The following is a 19,661-nucleotide window of genomic DNA, read 5'->3' as shown; positions in this document are numbered from 1 at the left end:
AGTTGGAATGTAGACCCCTGATATTGAAGAAGGAGACCTGGTAGTAAGGGTCTACGTTGGAGGATGGGGTTCTAGGTTTATTCGTTTTTTGTTTTTGAAGATTTGTCATGTTGAGGTTTTGGGATTTGTGGAACAGGTCGATAGACTTGGTTGGAGCAGGACAGAGAGGGAAAGTAAGAGAGAAAAAGGCAAGAAATTTTTTTTTGTAGCACATGATAAGGTAAAGCCGTAACAATTACGCACTAGTATGGCATCGAGAGGCCCTACCAGAAACTACTATATGATCCAGAATCCATTCACCAAATGGCAATACAGCAGCCCCAGTATTTGCACCTGCTGATAGGACAGCTTCCTTAGTGGGTAATCCAAGTTTCGGGTCCCTGACTATCAGGCGGATATAATATATATATATATATATATATATATATATATATATATATATATATATATATATAAACAGTGTTTCATGGTAAACAACTGATGATCCCTTGAAAAATCCCTTATATATATATATATATATATATATATATATATATATATATATATATATATATATATATATATATATAAAGGTTAAAAACTTCCAAGACTATATATATATATATATATACATATACATATATATATATATATATATATATATATATATATATATATATATATATATGCAACAGACTGATTATTTGGTATCGTTTATATAGAGACCACGTAACATGTGTAATTATTTTGTCTCGCTACCCTTGACTTCGTAGGTTAACATGTTACGTCTATGTCAATTAATACAAGGATTGAAGGAAATTAAATGCATATAAATGCCAAACCATTGGGCATACATAGTAAATAGTCATGAGTGTATTCTCCAGATGGAAGTCGTAATGCCGCATTTGTGCTAAAGCTGACCGCCTTTTCTTAACTTAACTTAAAGAGGGTTCAACTTGAATTTTCCAAAGGGATTCATAACCATAATAGTTTTCAAATAAATATTACTAATCGTTTTATAATTAAAGACACTAGGGTTTCATTCTTATGCAATCATCGGTGTAGGAAGTGAGAATTACTGCTGGCCGAGAAATTCGAACCGAATCATTGGGTCGTAAGAATCTTGCATTTTTTAAAATGCTCTTCGAGTGTGTCTCGTTATGATGGACTCGTCTTAAAGGTGGGTATGATAGCTTATTTCTCATTATAAAAACGTGCACTAACCATATTCTTTGTGAACCTTCATCATTTCAGGAAGCTGTGGGATCCACCCAACTAGAGATATCGTCGGAGGTTCGCAGACGAATGAAGGGGACTGGCCGTGGCAGGTGTCCCTCCAAACAAGCTATTTTCTCCACATCTGTGGCGGGGTATTGATCGACAAACGCTGGGTACTTACAGCTGCCCACTGCGTCCACGGGTAAGTTGAATGTAAATATTTTCACTCTTTAGATGAGTCAACAGATGGAGAGAACTCCAAATCGCTGTACCGATTCTACAACCTACGTTCATCTGAAATTGTTGCTATTGTTGGGTGTGATACACTGTTTATACAATTAAACGAATTAAGGGTATGTATGCATGCGTCTCTCTCTCTCTCTCTCTCTCTCTCTCTCTCTCTCTCTCTCTCTTATATATATATATATATATATATATATAGTAATTTATAAAATATATATGGCCATATATATTTTATAAATTACTAACTAGCTCTACCTACGTATTGAGCACTTTTGAAGTAAATACTTAAAGTTTACGCATATATCTATACTTTCGTATATTAATTTTATGTGAGCAAATTAAGTAGTTTTATATATATATATATATATATATATATATATATATATATATATATATATATATATATTCCCAAAACCTCTGGCCTTGATGGAGGGGAGACTAAAACTTGCTGCTATGGTTCAAAATGATCTGAAATAATAGCAAGGGAAGACTTGATTCCAAATATTTCTCATATGTTATATCTCCCTTCTTTTGGAAATAGGGTTCAATTATGAATATCTCCAGTATCAAACAATCCTTATACACTGTGAAATTTACTTTATGTATGAAAACCAAAGAGGGAAGATATAACACATGAGAAATATTTGGAATCAAGTCTCCCCTTGCTGTTATTTCAGATCATTTGAAACCATCGCAGCAAGTTTTAGTCTCCTCTCAACCAAGGCCAGAGGTTTTGGGAAACATCAGATATTTTGTAATTCATATGCCATACTAGGAAAACAAATGACTATGATTGAAACATGTTATAGCTGTAAAAAGTGCCAACAATAGATAATCCCCTTAAATGTGTGACCTTAAGGGCAAATGTCATATAGCCCACTACACAATTCAGGTCATTACATTTCTGACGAGCCTTCAGTTGTTAAATTCTGATCAATAGTGTTTGAAATTTGGAACTTATAAAATTGCCAAAAAAAGGTTTTATATATATATATATATATATATATATATATATATATATATATATATATATATATATATATTAGCAGCCAAATTGAATATTGAAATGCTCATAGCTTTGGTTCTATTGGACGAAACTATATAAAAATTTGCAGGCTATTTGGCGATTATAATACTATTATATGGTTAAAATTTTATGACAATTGGTAAAAGAGAACTTATATTTTCAAACCAATAAAATATGCCCAAATTTACCTACATTTGTATATATATAGTGTCCTGGCAGGCCAGCTTCAGTTTTGTTGCTTTGGGATGAATTTTGCTGTGTTTTTTATTGGTTATCTCCCCGTGGCCTTGCCAGGCCACTAATATATACATAGAGGAAGGGAGGTTATTACAACATGTTAACAGGCTAGGCCATATGTCTATTTTCAAAATCACGATGATATATTAAAACAAACATTTTTTTTCTGTCCAGATCAAAACCTAGCGATTTAGTTGTGGTTCTTGGAGAGTTTGATTTGAGGCGAAAATCTGGCCACGAGCGGTTTCATCGGATTAAAAAGATTGTCGTCGTAAGTAATCTTTTTCCTCCCTCTCAATTCAACGTGCAGCAATATTCAAATGCGAGTCTGTCAAAATAAGGTTAGAATGATAAATTTTCCACATAAGTTTAAAATTAAGTAAGAAAATGAAAAATTATGCTAGAGTTTCGAGTAGATCTAGAGCTACGTACACGGGAAGTCACATCATCAGAAGAAGTCCACAGTGACACGTAGCGAGTAAGAGATAAGAATATTTCTCTTTGGCAGATGAGCTGATTGGGTTTGATGATAAGAAGCTGATGTGTAACACTATGGTCTTGTAAGGAAATGGAAGATCAAAAAGTATGTGCCGTGAGAAACAATGTTGAAATTCTTTTTTCTTTTATGGTATTACCGCGCTACCAGACGAGAAATGAAGGCATAGGAACTTCGGCTGCCACATCACCACTGCAACTCCAGAGAGAGATGAATTGCTGGTTTTGTCGGTGAAGTCGACTACAAAAATGGATCGAAGAATCCCTCACACAATATTACTACTGAAAAAATCGCTAATTCTATGATGCTAACGGTTCACGGTGGTCTTCTTCAAAATCCTGTGATAGTTTGGAAAGCTCAACCAATAATACTGCAAAACATTCAAGACAAGACAATTATGCTAACAGTTAAAACGAACAGCTTTAGTACATCTCTACTGCTTCGATTAAGCTCCCCAAACTAATTTGTGCTAATAATAAATTGGGGAAAACAACTATTACAACCTTTGCTATACGAGAAAGAGACACGTGAACGGCTGCAGTTAACAATACATACAAAAAAAAAACATACGATACTATGCTGTTACTACTGTTAAAAAAAGAAACACTTTCACAACTCTACGACTATAACTATGACTGCTAGTAAATTCACCCAAATTCCACGCCCTTTTATGCGTAAACCAAACATGGATTTTCGAATTTGAGTCTATTTCTCCATTGCTTGTGACCTAACACAGATTGTTCACGAACTCACTCGTATGCCCGGCGCTGACGAACAGTAGGCAAGTCTCCTAGACCTTTTTCTTATAACTTGCGTGGAACTGTGCTCATTCTCCGTTCGATCTCCACTGGGATCTTCCGATAACTCGGTTGTCTTGATTAAGATTAAAAAAAAATCTGTTAAGTCCTCAGATTTACCTCTCCATCGCACAGTACATCAATACTCCATGGTTGACTGGGATAGCTCCCGAACATTTATCAGACGTAACCTCTGCGTTTCATGTTTAACAAGAACGTCTCCTCTATAGTATCAGACCTGAAAGAGACACAGGAACGGTTGCGCCTAACAATACTGACAAGAAAGTGAGACACTATACTATCACTGCTGTTCATAAAGAAACAGTTTGACAAGTCTACAGGCATAACTACGACTGCTAGTAATTCCACCCAAATGCCACGTTTTTTTTATACGTAAGTCAAAACTTATTTTCGCGTTTTAGTCTGAGTATAATAAATTTTAATGGTAGCAAGAATGAACATAAGAGACATAGGTTGCGTATTAATGCGTCAACGGAAGTGACGTTAGAAAAAAGAAATCGCGAAAAGAGCAGAGTTCTTTCTCCACTTCCTCTCTGTCTTTTATTGGGGGGGGGGGCGATCTAGAAAGAAGCAGGTGTGTTTCGAAAGCCTTCTTTTCTCTCCCACGGGTGTTGGGAAAAATAATATTGTGTCTTATGCCAAGCGTAATTCAAGGGAAAATATTAAACCCAACACAAAGAGACGTTATTTTTATTAAGAGATGATGGACAACTGTTATAGACGTTGCTACAAAATGAGAGAGAGAGAGAGAGAGAGAGAGAGAGAGAGAGAGAGAGAGAGAGAGAGAGAGAGAGATAGGGAGGGGGAGAGAGAAGGGCGAGTGAAAGTTGTTTCGAGTGCAAGTAATACTCAGTAATTTATAAGTGAGTAAATTGGCCAGTGTTTATTTGATTGAATAAACAGGATAAATCATAGACAAGGGTCTCCAGAGTTCAGGCGGCTTACCTTTTGCGGATAATCTGTCCAGTATGGGAACAGAAAGAAAAGAAAGAAATGTTTCATCCAATGCCAGTGGACGCCGGTGAAACGTGAACGAATTCCGCGGAATCTTTCACGTTTTTTTTTCTAATGGCTGGAAATACTTGATGCTTCGTCAAGGCTATCAAGGGTATTTTTTTATCGTGACGCCATCACTAGATGGGTTGCCTACTTCGGCTTAAGAGAGACCCATCTACCCTAGAGAGAAGGATAGACTGTGCCAGTTTCCCAACCTGATATTTTTACCTCGTGGTACATACAGCGCCTCGCCTTTTCAAATGGTCACCCATCTGGTATTGGCCAGGCTCAATGAGAACAAAGCCTAGCGAAAATTACGCCAGACAAGAGAAAAGAGAACGCGTGAGCGGGTTCATTTTGAGATGCTTTGGAATCCTTTTAAGCGATGCGTTATGAAGTGTCTCCTTCTATCCTTCTTTTCTTACCCCCCCCCCTCCCCATCGCGTTGCTTTACAACCCAACACACACACACACACACACAAACACACACACACACACACAAACACACACACAAATAAATAAAATAAAATAAATCAATATTTGGATTGGTCGAACTACTATTCTCATGTTGGGTGTTATTTTCCTTCCGACTTTCTTAGGTATCTTGCCAAACTCAAAAATCTTACTGTCGGACTCGGGAATCTGCACGGAATTTCCAGCGGACCCATTTATTTAATCCACATGGTAGCATGCTCCCGTTCCATTGAGGATTGAACCTTCAACTCCCAGTGTGTAGTCGAGTACTTTATCCATTACGCCACGGGTTTTGCGGGCAATTCTTTTGTTTTTAGATGTACAAACTTATTATCTATTATCACAAATTAATATTTATTTTAATTGTGACTTTATCTATTATTTATAACTAACAGGCCGCTCGGCGTTAGCCGGTTGTAAAATACGTTTACATATTATAAGCAGATTTCGTATTTATTATTATAGAGGCTATTATCTATTGATTATTATATTGTACCAAATAATTTCAAAAGTAAAAAACAAAAACGGGGGAAAAATAAGAAAATACTACTTAAGTGCTATCAACTAAAATCGAAACCAAAACATTATTCAACCATTTCTGTTAGCAACTAACGCTCTATAAAATATGCAATCAATCGGAAGCGACAGTTTGAAAAAAATGGAGACAGATCGACATAGTGAGCTCCATAAATGAGATTTATTAAGTATATATTTTAGCTCCTAAAAATTCTTTGACTCCCCCGTCCCTCAAATAATATGGGTCCTGGATATGACCTTAAACTATATCCAGTGGTGATGCCCCAGCTTGCGGGCTTTGGGGAGTGTGGAGCCACCCTTTAATTGCCATTGCTCCCAGGTCCACTCTGACCCGGAGTGGTAGTGCCTGTTAGGGTCCCAACTATGGGTTAAATAGAAACCGACTTGAAAACAACAAATATATTCTGTTAAAGAAATTTTCTTCCAAATCTTTGAATTCTGCATTAAATAACCTAAAAAGGGTTGATATGCCGTAAAACGAAAACAATGAATCAATCAAATAATATGGATTTCAAATCGTAAACTTTTTCGATCATTTCCGCCAGCAACTATTTTAACCGGTTAAAAATCCATAAAAAGTGAACGTGTCTCGAAATTTGATATACAGGGTACTGAGATTTGGGAAAATCGATGTGATCGGTTTGGGCCAGAAATTTGGCGATTAAGGGGTCAAAGTTCAACGATTTGACCTTTGAAAACTCTACCAAACTCCTTCGAGAATTTTGGGTCTACGCACTTGAAATTTTAGATATAGGTTTCTTGGACATGGATTAAACTTAATAACTTGATTTTAGCCCAAAACAAAAAAAATTTTAACGGGTTATTATAGGGGTCAAAGTTAAAAAAAAAAATTGACCTCTGCGGTCTCTTCCAAATTACTCAGACAATTTCTGGTCTAAATATTTGAAATTTTACATGAAGGTATTTAGAGATAGGACAAGCTTTTTCATCAGTTTGAGTCGAAAATTTTTACTTACCAATATATAAATGTATGTATGTATGTATGTCTGTGTGCATGTCTGCCTTAAACTTTCAATAGAGGCGACGGATTTTACCAAGATCAGTATCGTTTTAAAGTTCGACCTTTCATACGACAAATATCGAAAAATTGGCTAAAAACATTAATATCGTCTCCTTCAACTAGGCACTTTTCTACGGGGGGGGGGGTCACTTTTTTCGCCGATATTTTTGAAAGTTATCCTCTCTTGTAGATTGTCTATCTTTAATTTTAAAAAATGTCGCTTCCGGTTTGGCGGTGGTCGTAACAGCATAAACGTTAGGTTTTACCCCGTTCTTTTCCTCCATTGCGGTACGGGTTCGAGCCTGCCTTCTTACTATCACTTTTTTTTTGCTCAACATACACATCCAAACACCCGGGCAACGCCGGGCTGAAATGCTGGTATATCTATAAAAGTGAACGTGTCTGTGTGTCTGTGTACATTTCCCTACGTAATAACTCTGTCAATTTTTAGTCTACAGACTCGAAATTTGATATACAGGGTACTGAGATTTGGGAAAATCGATGTGATCAGGTATCAGCCAGAAATTTGGCAGTTAAGGGGTAAAAGTTCAATGATTTGACCTTTGGGAACTCTACCAAACTCCTCCGAAAATTTTGGGTTTAAACACTTGAAATTTTGGATATAGGTTTCGTGGACATGGATCTAACTTAATAACTTGATTTGAGCCAAAAACAATAAATGTTAACGGGTTATTATAGGGGTCAAAGTTAAAAAAAACTTGACCGTTTTTTTTTGTTTTTTTTTTGCTTAGCATACACCTCCAAACACTCGGGCAACGCCGGGATGAAATGCTAGTATGTATATATATATATATATATATATATATATATATATATATATATATATATATATATATATATATATATATAGTTGAAATAAAAAAACGGCATTATTTTTGCACCTACCTAATAACAAATGTAAAATTAAAACAATCTTTATTTATAAAAAATAATGTCTTTTAAATGTTGCCCATTTTCAGCTTCGCATATTTGTGCTCTTTCCAAAACATTTATGACAGATTGCAGAATCTCTGGATTGCGATTTAACTCCCTTATTTCGTTCCTGATGTTTTCCTTCAATTCTTGCAGAGTTTGGGGTTCGTTAACATAGACTCTTTAAGATATACCCACAAGAAAAAGTCGGGTACTAGTCAAGTCTTGGGAATGTGGTTGCCATTTGACATTGCTATAGTGAGAGATAATGTTGTCGTTAAAATTTACCCTTGATTTTGGTAAAACAATTTCAAAACTTGTGTATGTTGTTCAATGCTATACTTATCCATAATTAATTTCCAAAATATTATCTGTGAAATATCTGAAATCGAGAGAAAAAATAAAATTTTAATGATAAAATGACAAAGATTTTCAACCCATCAGTTATTTTTTGAACCCCCTGTATTAAGTTCTATAGTGGGTCTGATTAGTAGGTGATCGTGTTGAGGACAAGATGGCATGTTCATGTTATAGACGATCCCATCCTCACATGTTAATATTTAATTTTACGACCCCCCCCGCCGCTAGTTCTAAATAATCAGAAAATGTTCCATCTTTAAAAAAACAGAAAAACAAACAAAAAACAAAACAAAACAAAAACAAAAACAACAACAGTCTAAAGCAATCAAACAAATCGTTCTTATAAAAAAGTATATATCACGAGGAGTCTCTTTTATTGCGGCTAGGTACCTGATACTAGAACCGTGCTTTCTGCATTGAAGAAGAGAAAGGTTTAATTTTCGCTTACTATAAACATACTATATTTAGACCGACCCAACCTAACGCCATTCAATATTTGACGTGTATTTGTATTTATTTTATTTTATTTCCTTCAGCATCCTAACTTCCATCCCGGTGGAAATTACCCCAACGACGTGGCTCTGATTCAACTGGAAAAGGACGTCCATTACAACGAATACATTTCCCCGGTGTGTCTACCGTCTTCCTATGATTATTATACGGACCACAGTTGTTACATAACCGGATGGGGAGAAACACGAGGTAAGTCACTTTCACATGGGAGGGAGTATTCCGCTAAAGAGGGAGTCCTATTTTCATTCGTATTTGTTTTGCTTTGTTGGGCGTTGAATACATAGCGCCAGTCAATCAATCAGGTTGAGAAGTCTTATCAGTCACGTCTGTCTCTGTGCTTTCTGTTGCATCATTAGTCTCTCACTTCTAGACAAGGTTCAAAAGAGAGTCGCCAACCTGATAGGTCCTGAACTATCATCTAAGCTTCAGCCTTTGTCTCATCGACGAAATGTAGCATCCCTCTGCCTGTTCTACAAGTACTTTAATGGTGAATGCTCCGACGAACTGCAAGCACTTGTACCCCCTCAACGTAAATACCCCCGACAAACCCGACAAGCAGCAAAATTCCATCCCTTCACAGTAGAGATCTCTAGATGTAAGAGAGCCTTTTACTCTAGTAGTTTCCTCCCCAGAACTGCTAGACTTTGGAATTCCCTTCCGGGTTCCTGCTTCCCCAACTGTATTGATATGCAGAAGTTCAAGTTTAACGTGAACCGACATCTTGCTTCCCTACTCCCCACATAGTACCTCTGTAGCTTATGTCCGTGATAGTAGGCCCCTACATCAAAGTGGCAATGTGTCTTGTTTGGGGTGAAAATGTAATAAAAAAAATAAATAAAAATGTCGACTTCTTTTACTTGCACACTAAATGTGAAAGCTTCCGCAGCAAGAACGAAGATTCGAAAGCCGGAAAAGCCGGTTTTCATTGCTAACACTTCATTGAAGTAGAATGTCGACATTCTTTTGTCTTCTAAATAAACAAACTGGCGGCAGCCCTTTTCACTGACGACGTAATTCCAGCTCTTAACGTCACTGCGTTCTCTCAGTTTCAAACAATACATTACGCCTCGACGTAGCACATGTGCACACTTCGCCTTCTTCATAAAACAAACTCTTCCGTTCTTTAGCCAGCTTATTTATATACAGTCCATCGTCTAATTTGCATACGATCGTCGAGAATTCGCGTTAGTTCGCGCGACCGTTGAAGATAAAATCAGCTAGGCGTCGCCATTTGTTTTTCTAGTGTTCAGCAACTAAACTTTAGAAGACGCGCTTTTGAGGCATGTAATTATCGCATTCATTACAATTTTCTCTACATCCTTAAGCACCACATCTTTACATACACAACCAGCTCACTATCTCTAGTTGTAAGCCATGTTTAGTTTCAGAACAGTTTCCGATGGTTAGATGTCCTGGAGGTGACTGGTTCTCAGTACACAGAACAGTTTCTGATGATTAGTTGGTCTACATTAGTCCTGGGGGTGACTGGTTCTCAGTAGACAGTTCTTGAGTTGGAAACCGCAGAGCAAAAGATTCTTCTCGTGTTGACACGAAGAAAACATATGCGAAGTTGCCACAGTAAAGGTTTAATTTTTATGGAGCAATTCTGGTTTCTGATTGGTTGGTAGCAAAACCTGAATTTTTTTAAATTATTATTATTCAATTTTCACCCCAAACAAGGCACAGTGCCACTTTGAAGCAGGGGGATACTATCAAGGACTTAATTTGCAGGGGCATTATGAAGGGAGATGAGTAGAAAGATGTTTGTTCACATTACACTTGAACTTCTTTATATTAGTACAGTTGGGAAAGCAGAATCCCGGAAGGGAGTTCCAAAGACCTGCATTTCTGGGGAAGAAACTATTGGAGTAAAAGGCTTTCTTGCACCTAGGGATCTCTACTGTAAAGGGATGAGACTTACTAGCTTGTCGGGTTTGTCGGGGGTAGTTACGTCGAGGAGGTACAAGTGTTTGCAGTTCGTCAGAGCATTCACCATTAAAGTATTTGTAGAACAGGCAGAGGGATGCAACATCTCGTCGATGGGACAGAGGCTGAAGCCTAGATGACAATCAGGTTGGCGACTCTCTTTTGAACCCTGTCCAGGAGCGAGAGACAAGCAGCAGATGCACCAGCCTGGATGTGACAACAGTACTCCATACATGGGCGAATGGTGGCCTTATAGAGGTACAGGATACTTTCAGGCGTAAGTAGTTTTCTAGCACGGTAGAGGGAGCCAACCTTCCTTGCAGCAGCCTTGGCAATGCTCTCAATGTATCTATTAATTTGATTCGTCAGTTCCTAGCAGCATCGTTTATAAATAGAATCTCCCGACTGTGCGGGATCATACCCCATTATAATCTTGGATGATGGGACGTGTCTCCTAGCGGCTTCGGTTGCAGGGAGACAGAGTAATCGTACTCGTCAAGGATCCGTTCTTGACACTCAGCCCACAACAGGTGAGGGGCCTAGAACCGGGCCAGCACTTGTCGGCCTGAGGTACACCGCTTGGGTACTACCTAGTAGGCCCACTTTCCCAGGCCATGCCACCGGGCTTTCCGGTGGGGCAAGTTAATTGCTTGTCGCCTGAAGCGCCCCTACCGGGAATGCCGACGAGGGTGCTCAGGTAATTTTTGTTAAGGTGAGAGTGCCCCTTCTTTAGAGAAGCTCGCCTGTTCTCCACCTTCCGGCCTTGTGCCACATTTTGCTGTGGTGGGCAGCAAATAAATAACTACCCCCATTATAATCTTTATGATGGGATGTGTCTCCTAGCGGCTTCGTCTGCAGGGAGACAAGGTAGTAGTACACGTTAAGGATCCGTTCTTAACACTCAGCCCGACAGGTGAGGGGCCCGGAACCGACTTAGAACCTGTCGGACTGAAGTACACCGCCTGGGTAATACCCAGGAGGTCTACTCTCCCAGGCCTTACCACCCCGGCTTTCGGATGGGGCAAGGTTATTGTTTGTCGCCTGAGGCGCCCCGACCGGGAATGCCGACGGGGTTACTCAGGCAATTTTTGCAATTGCAGGAGTGCCCCTCCTTTAGGGGAGCCTGCTTTAGATCCCCACTTTCTCTGCCTTGTGCCAAATATTGCTGATGTGGGCTAGGTGTATCAGAATTTTTGTAGCAATTTTTGACAAACCTAACACGAAACTGCGAATAAAATATAAAAAACTCGTAATTTCTCTTTTAAAAGTGTGTTGTTTATTTTCTTTATGGATTATACAGGGTGACCCCCCCAAAAACGGCCTCCAACTCTAATTAGGCCCCGTTTCTTAGTGTTTTGTCCGAATGAAATGAACCTTTGGTCATAACTTGTTTATTATATTCAAAACATCACATCAAAACACAAGGGTCTTTGGCCTTTTTTTCTCCGTTCTACAACATATGTTCTAGATGGCCTCCATTTAGCTTTTGTTTTGTTTTTGGGTCACCCTATACTTCCAAAATAAACTATTAAAGTTGTATAAAAAGTAATAGAAATATTTTTTTTTTATTAAAAAAAAAAAAACAATAATGAAATTAATTGAATTTTACGAGTTCAGTATTTTTCAATTTTTAAACTTTAAAAATCTATCAAAATTTTTCTATTGATTCTATTTTTACAATATTTTCAGGGTCAGTGTGAAATTTTATGCTCTTTCCAATAAACCGAATATTATATTTTAGACAAACGTTTTTTTTTTAATTCACGCCCCCCATTTATTTAAAAAAAAAAGTAAATAATTAATTTATGTGCCAAAGTTTTATATATCACAAATTGAAGATAAAAGATCAGTAAATAATATATTCTAATTTAAAACAACAAAAAAGAACAGTTTTTTGGAAATTTACCTGTAAAGTCCTAAGTTTAAAACTTTTTTTTTTTCAAAACGCGTTGTTTGTATATTTTTTTTAATGAAACCATGGTCCTTGCTCCTTTAATCGAAAAAAAAATTAGTGTTTGAATTACATTTTTCGAGTAGTTATAAGCGTGGAAAGACAGGGGATCGAATTAATTAATTGAAATGTCTATTAAAAAGTAAATAATTAATTTATGTGCCAAAGTTTTATATATCACAAATTGAAGATAAAAGATCAATAAATAATATATTCTAATTTAAAACAACAAAAAAGAACAGTTTTTTAAAAATTTACCTGTAAAGTCCGAAGTTTAAAACCTTTTTTTTTTTTTTAAACACGTTGTTTGTACTTTTTTTTTTAAAATGAAACCTTGGTCCTTGCTCCGTTAATTGAAAAAAAAATTAGGGCTTGAATTACATTTTTCGAGTAGTTATAAGCTTGGAAAGACAGGGGGTCGAATTATTCAATATTTTTCACGAAGTTTCTGACACACCTAGATGTGGGCAGCAATTTAAATAACTACCCCATTACAATAAAAAAATATTGCAACTAGCCAGAGAGGTGCAAAAGGTGGGACGTCCCCTTACTTCATTATCAATTATCTCGCTTTTTCGATCTTTTTCTTCTTCCGAACCTCTTTGTAAATATATAGAATATACTCTCTAGTGTAAGTTGGTTTTTCCTTTCTTCTTTTTGTTTTCTTTTCTCATCCGCATTTGTTGATTCGCTTTTCCTCCCCTTGTTCTTTTCCAGCCACTGGTGATAAATCTCGTTTGCGTGTTCTACAAGTGATCCCCCTCCACCCAAACAAGTGCAGAACGTATTGGGCCGGCGCTATACGACCTCAACTTCACATATGCGTTAACTATGGCTTGAAAGGTGCCTGTTCGGTGAGCATCGGTCACTATTAAATTTATTTAATCTCATATGTGGTTCCATTTAAGCTGACCACGTGTTTGGAATTTTTAATTCCCTGTACACGTGATGTGCATTGTCTGTGGATTATCGTTGATAATGCAGGCGTTGATAAGAGAAGAGGTAGCAATTTGTCAGCAATTTGTTAGAACGTACGTTTAAGTCATTTACAGTTTGTCAGAGACGAATATAAAAGAGAGTTTGAAAGACAAATAATACGCAAAGCCGTACAAAGAAAGTGACTATGACATTTATAATAAGAATTACAAAAAGAGCAGGGCGTTGTCAGAGGGAAAAGATAAAAGTGTATGTGCTCGGCACGAAACATGTAAATTTACTTATATCTATGTGAACGGTGGGAATGATATACCACAAACATTTTGCATTTAAAGAGACGATTAAAGAGACGATTAGAACTTTAAAACGACCTCTCGGTTGGAATACATGAGATAGCGAGTGAATGCCTGACATCCGGTAGGATGCCCCATCTCCAGCTTGAACAGACCGATAAGAAAATTGAAAAAAAAAAGTTACCTGGCTGTTTGACATAACCACACACACACACACACACACACACACACACACACACACACACACACACACAGAAGTTAAAAATTTGCGCATTAAAATTTACAAGATTTATTTTTGGAACAAGGGATACAAAATAAAGATTATTTCCTTATGCTATGGAGTTTCAAAGAATGGTTGTCATCCCCAGTGAAAAAAAAAAGCACAGGGGAAAATTATATATATTGCACTCTATCTTGGGTTGAGCATATTGGGAAGTGATATATAAACTGCCATCAGCGTATTAAACGATGCTCTTTGTGTAAACAAATTGAGCTTAGGCATTTGGACTGATAAAACATTGTTAATTCACTGCCTGCATAGCAGCAGCCGAATATCTAAAAGCTCCAACTGTTGTTTAGACGGTAGAGTTTCGATTCTGGCTTGAGGTAGTTGCTTGTCTAACCCTACTGATGAGCGGTGATACGGTGAAACAGTACTGCATGTGGATGATATATATATATATATATATATATATATATATATATATATATATATATATATATATATGTATATTCGCTGCGGTCAGTCGTTAAATGTGCTTTCAGTCTATATAATTTCTTAATCGACTTTTGTTTTTGTCACTGGTCTACCTATACATACGGAAATTGAATAAAACACAACACAGCTGATTTATAATTTTTTTTGTTTATTCCACACTGGCAACAGTTTTCAATTTAGTGTGACGGTTGTTGAAATCAGTGAAGGTGCGTGGTGGGTGTGCAGTGCAGATGTTTTGGCCGTGAAGAAAATGTGTCAGCTTGTCCTCGCTCCATGACCACCTCTCTTACTGTTGTGTTGATCTACATAAGCATTCTTTCATCCTTCTTTCCCATTGTCTCGACCTTTAGACCGATATTCTCTCACATTTTGCCGGTCAAATTATGCATTTTTATAGACAATGGTGGAAAGCCTTGCATTACTCAAATGGAATTAATTTTCCACTAGAAAACAAAGATTAATGATTTGTGTCAGTTTAATAATGAGGTAATGCTATGAGAAACACATATGATTGATTGGTTCTGGACTGAATTTGACTTTTTACGAGATTTAGATCTAATTGATCAACGATTATTATCATAGATAAATCAATAGGTTTGAAATTTAGTTTGGTATAAAAATAAACGTAAATACATACATACTGTCATAAGTAAATAAATATAGATTAATTATGAATAAAAAATTAATAAATATTAAAGTATTTTTATGTTGATTTATACCAATATGAATTCAATTTTATGACAATTGGTAAAAAAAGGATCTATATTTTCAAACCAATAAAATATGCCCAAATTTGCCTACATTTTTATACATAGTGTCTGGCAGGCTAACTTTAGTTTTGCTGCTTTGTTTGTCTCCCCTACATTTGTCGGATTTGTTGCTTCGATTGTCTCTCCTGCAGAGGTTTATTTTTGCTGCTTTGGGATAAATTTTGCTTAGGGTTTTTTTTTTTGCTTGGTTGTCTCCCTGTGGCATTGCCAGACCACTAATTAATATATATATATATATATATATATATATATATAGAAAGAGAGAGAGAGAGAGAGAGAGAGAGAGAGAGAGAGAGAGAGAGAGAGAGAGAGAAAGAGAGAGAGAGAAAGAGAGAGTTACCAGCTTTTTGGGGCAATTTTATAAGTTCGGCTTCTCAGCGACTATTGACCAGAATTTAAGAAATGAAGGCTCGTTGGAAATGTGTAGTGGGCTATGTGACATTTGCCCTTTAGGTCGCAATTAAAGGGATCATCCATCATTAAGAACCTATTTTTTGCATTTTTTTACAGCCATAAAATGTTTTAATTTTAGTCATTTGTTTTCCTAGTTCTGCATATGAATTACAAAATATCTGATAGTTCCTCAAAACCTCTGGCCTTGATGGAGGGGAGACTAAAACTTGCTGCTATGGTTTCAAATGATCTGTAATAATAGCAAAGGGAGACGTGATTCCAAATATTTATCATATGTTATATCTACCCCCCCCCCCTTTGGTTTTCATACATAAAGTAAATTTCACAATGCATAAGGATTATTTGATACTCGGGATATTTATAATCGTACCCTATTTCCAAAACCCAATTTCCAAAAAATGGGAGATATAACTAATGAGAAATATTTGGAATCAAGTCTCCCATTGCTGTTATTTCAGATCATTTGAAACCATAGCAGCAAGTTTTAGTCTCCATTTCATCAAGGCCAGAGGTTTCGGGGAAATCATTCAACCACGGTAGTGGTTGAATATATGCTTAAGTCCGAAATTGAATGAATCGAGACACATTCAAACCCCCACCACTAATTATTAATTTATAAAATTAATTCATTAGTTAGTTAGCTGGTAGATGGAATAAATAATTTTATAATTTACATAAAAATTAATAATTTTATTATATCATAATTAGGATCATTTAATTCATTTCTATGTAAATTATAAAATTATTAATTCCATCTACTAACTAACTAACTACTGAATTAATTTTATTCAAACAATTTTTACTACATAAATATATGCAAATAATAGGGGGGAAATAAGTTCAATCCAGCGACTGACACCCTTTCTAACTCAACAATAAACAACAACATATGCAAATAATAAATAAAATATTTATCAATATTCAAATTTTATTTTTAGCTGCAATATTTTAAGTCTAAAAAATTCTTATTTTTTACTTTACTAGAATATCTTGTTGTTTACTTTTCCAGGTTGAATTTCTTGTCCTTTACTTTTCCAGGTTTAATAAAATCTTAAGAATATTACTTTTCATGCGCGCATTTTTCCATATAATATATATTGTATCCTTGTAAATTTACTATTCTAACTATTATGCGTATATCTGAGAGTTGTGTGAGATTGGATCTTCAGTATGATATATATTGTGATGGAATATAAACATATACATATATATAGACACATATATAGATATACATATATACATATACACACATATATATATATATATACATACATATATATTATATTATAAAGGGTTGTAATGAAATATAGCGTCAAAAAGGTTGTAGCTATAGTGTAGTTCTTTAGAATTATTTATATATTTATCAACGTTTCTTCTTTATTTCTGGTCCTCGATATGACCTTAAAGTATATCCAGTGGTGAGGCCCCAGCTTACGGGCTTTGGGGAGTGTGGAGCTACCCTTTAATTGCCATTGCTCCGTGGTCCACTCTGACCCGGAGTGGTAGTACCTGTTAGGGTCTCAACTATGGGTCAAATAGAAACTGACTTGAAAACAACAATATATTTTATTAAGAAATTTTTCTTCAAAATCTTTGGATTCGGCATTAAATAACCTGAAAGGGTTGATATGCCGTAAAACAAAAAAAAAAACAACCAACCAACCATCTTCTTTATTTCAAGACGTTCGCAAGATAAGTGATTTGAAGAAATAACGGAACTTATGCACTTATGCTACTGTGCTAAAATAATAACGTTATTATTTAGAAAGCCATTCTTAACATGGGGAAGGGGAGGATGTTTTGTAACTATTCTGCACTTCCCCTAACAATTTAATAAAAAGATATCGTGAAATTCGAATTTAACTTGAAAATACGATTTAAAATAACAATAATACGGTAGCATAAGTGCATATGCACCGAAATAACACACAAGTACAATATTTGAAAATGTATGGTGCGTTTGTGACATGAAAAGAATGGATGTTGTATGTGTGTGATTTTCAAATAGATTATAGCCGTTAGAATTAAAACGTGCGGTGCGTTTATGATATGGAATGATTGTTTATTTAATATTTATATCTAGGTTATGTACAAATTATATATATACTAGCATGGGTGCCCGGCGTTGCCCGGGTATTTGGAGGTGTATGTTGAGCAAAAAAAAAAAAAAAGTCGTAGTAGGAAGGCGGGCTCGAACCCGTACCGCGAAGGAGGAAAAGAACAAGGATAAAACGTGACGTCTTTGCTGTTATGACCACCGCCAAACCGAAAGTGACGGAGGGTTAGACTAAGGCTAGACAATCAAAAAAGACGGTATGACTTTCGAAAATATTGGTGAAAAACCAAACCTTATCTGTAGAAAAGTGCCCACTTGAGGGTGAAGAAATTAATGTGTTTAGTCAATTTTTCGGTATTTGTCGTCTGAAGGATCGAGTTTCCAAACGATACTGATCTTGTGAAAATCCATCGCCTCTATCGAAAATTTAAGACAGAGATGCAAACATACATACATACATACATTTATATATTGGTAGCTCACATTTTCGACCCAAACCGATTAAAAAGCTTCCCTTATTTCTGAATATCCTTTATGTAAAATTTCAAATGTTTAGACCAGAAATTGTCCGAGTAATTTGATAGAGACCGCAGAGGTCAATTTTCAATGTTTCTGACCGGGGGAATGGGTGTATGGCTGATCGTTATCCAGTTTTTGACTAAGTAGTAGTATTTAGTTCCTTACATCAAGTAGCTTCATACCTTGTCTGAAGCGATTCCCATAAAATGAACATACATACAGTGAACGTAATTTGCCACAGCAGACAGTCCGTTGTGTGAAAATGTAATCGCGCAGATATTTGAAAGTTTTGGCAAAAAACCATTGGAATTTAAGAATCATCAACTGCTTGTGTTTTTTTTATTTCATTCTAGGGCGATTCCGGCGGTCCGCTGTCATGTGTCCGAAAATCCGATGGTCGATTTGTTGTCGCTGGAGTGACATCATGGGGCGATCGATCGTGCCACAGATATGGATATCCGAGCATTTACACCAACATCGGAACATTCGTCTCGTGGATTCGCTACACAATGCGATCGAATAAATAAAAATAAAATAAATTTGAATTGTGAATACATTACATTTAGCACATCTTGTTTCTTTATACCCCAGAAATTGTTTCAGTATAAATGCACAGACAAACATGTGTGCTTGTAAAAAAACACACACGCGCGTATATAGACACATATAAGCAAACAGAAATTTACCCCATATATATATATATATATATATATATATATATATATATATATATATATATATATATATATATATATATATATACTAGCATTTCAGCCCAGCGTTGCCCGGGTGTTTGGATGTGTATGTTGAGCAAAAAAAAAAAAAAGTGGTAGTAGGAAGGCAGGCTCGAACCCGTACCGCAAAGGAGGAAAAGAACGGGGTAAAAAACCTAACGTCTATACTGTTACGACCACCGCCAAACCGGAAGTGACATTTTTTAAAATTAAGGTTAGACAATCGAAAGGAGAGGATGACTTTCAAAAATATTGGCGAAAAAAGCGATCCCCCTTGTAGAAAAGTGCCCAGTTTAAGGTGAAGATATCAATGTTTTTAGCCAATTTTTCGATATTTGTCGTATGAAAGGTCGAACGATACTGATTTTGAGAAAATCCGTCGCCTCTGTCGAAAGTTTGGGAAGACATACATACATACATACATACATACAGACATACATGCATACATTTATATATTGGTAACTAAAATTTTTTGACCCAAACCGATGAAAA

At 36.2% G+C, this 19,661-nt stretch overlaps 1 protein-coding gene across 1 annotated transcript in view; it reads left to right on the top strand.

Annotated features, from left to right (window-relative positions):
- Positions 1 to 18,962, top strand: part of LOC145260212 (chymotrypsinogen A-like) — a 30,839-nt gene extending 11,877 nt beyond the window's left edge. The window contains exons 2-6 of the mRNA XM_080118036.1: positions 1,216 to 1,399; positions 2,879 to 2,975; positions 8,876 to 9,041; positions 13,447 to 13,583; positions 18,789 to 18,962. Of these exons, the coding sequence (XP_079974162.1) occupies positions 1,216 to 1,399; positions 2,879 to 2,975; positions 8,876 to 9,041; positions 13,447 to 13,583; positions 18,789 to 18,962 (758 nt within the window). The remainder of the gene's footprint in view (positions 1 to 1,215; positions 1,400 to 2,878; positions 2,976 to 8,875; positions 9,042 to 13,446; positions 13,584 to 18,788) is intronic.
- Positions 18,963 to 19,661: the final 699 nt, after the last annotated feature.

This window comes from Euprymna scolopes, chromosome 36 (genome assembly GCF_053919585.1).
Source record: "Euprymna scolopes isolate OS-2025 chromosome 36, ASM5391958v1, whole genome shotgun sequence".
NCBI classification, from domain to species: Eukaryota; Metazoa; Mollusca; class Cephalopoda; order Sepiida; family Sepiolidae; genus Euprymna; species Euprymna scolopes.
The sequence above is the reverse complement of the archived record's forward strand: the minus strand, read 5'-3'. Positions and strand labels throughout refer to the sequence as shown.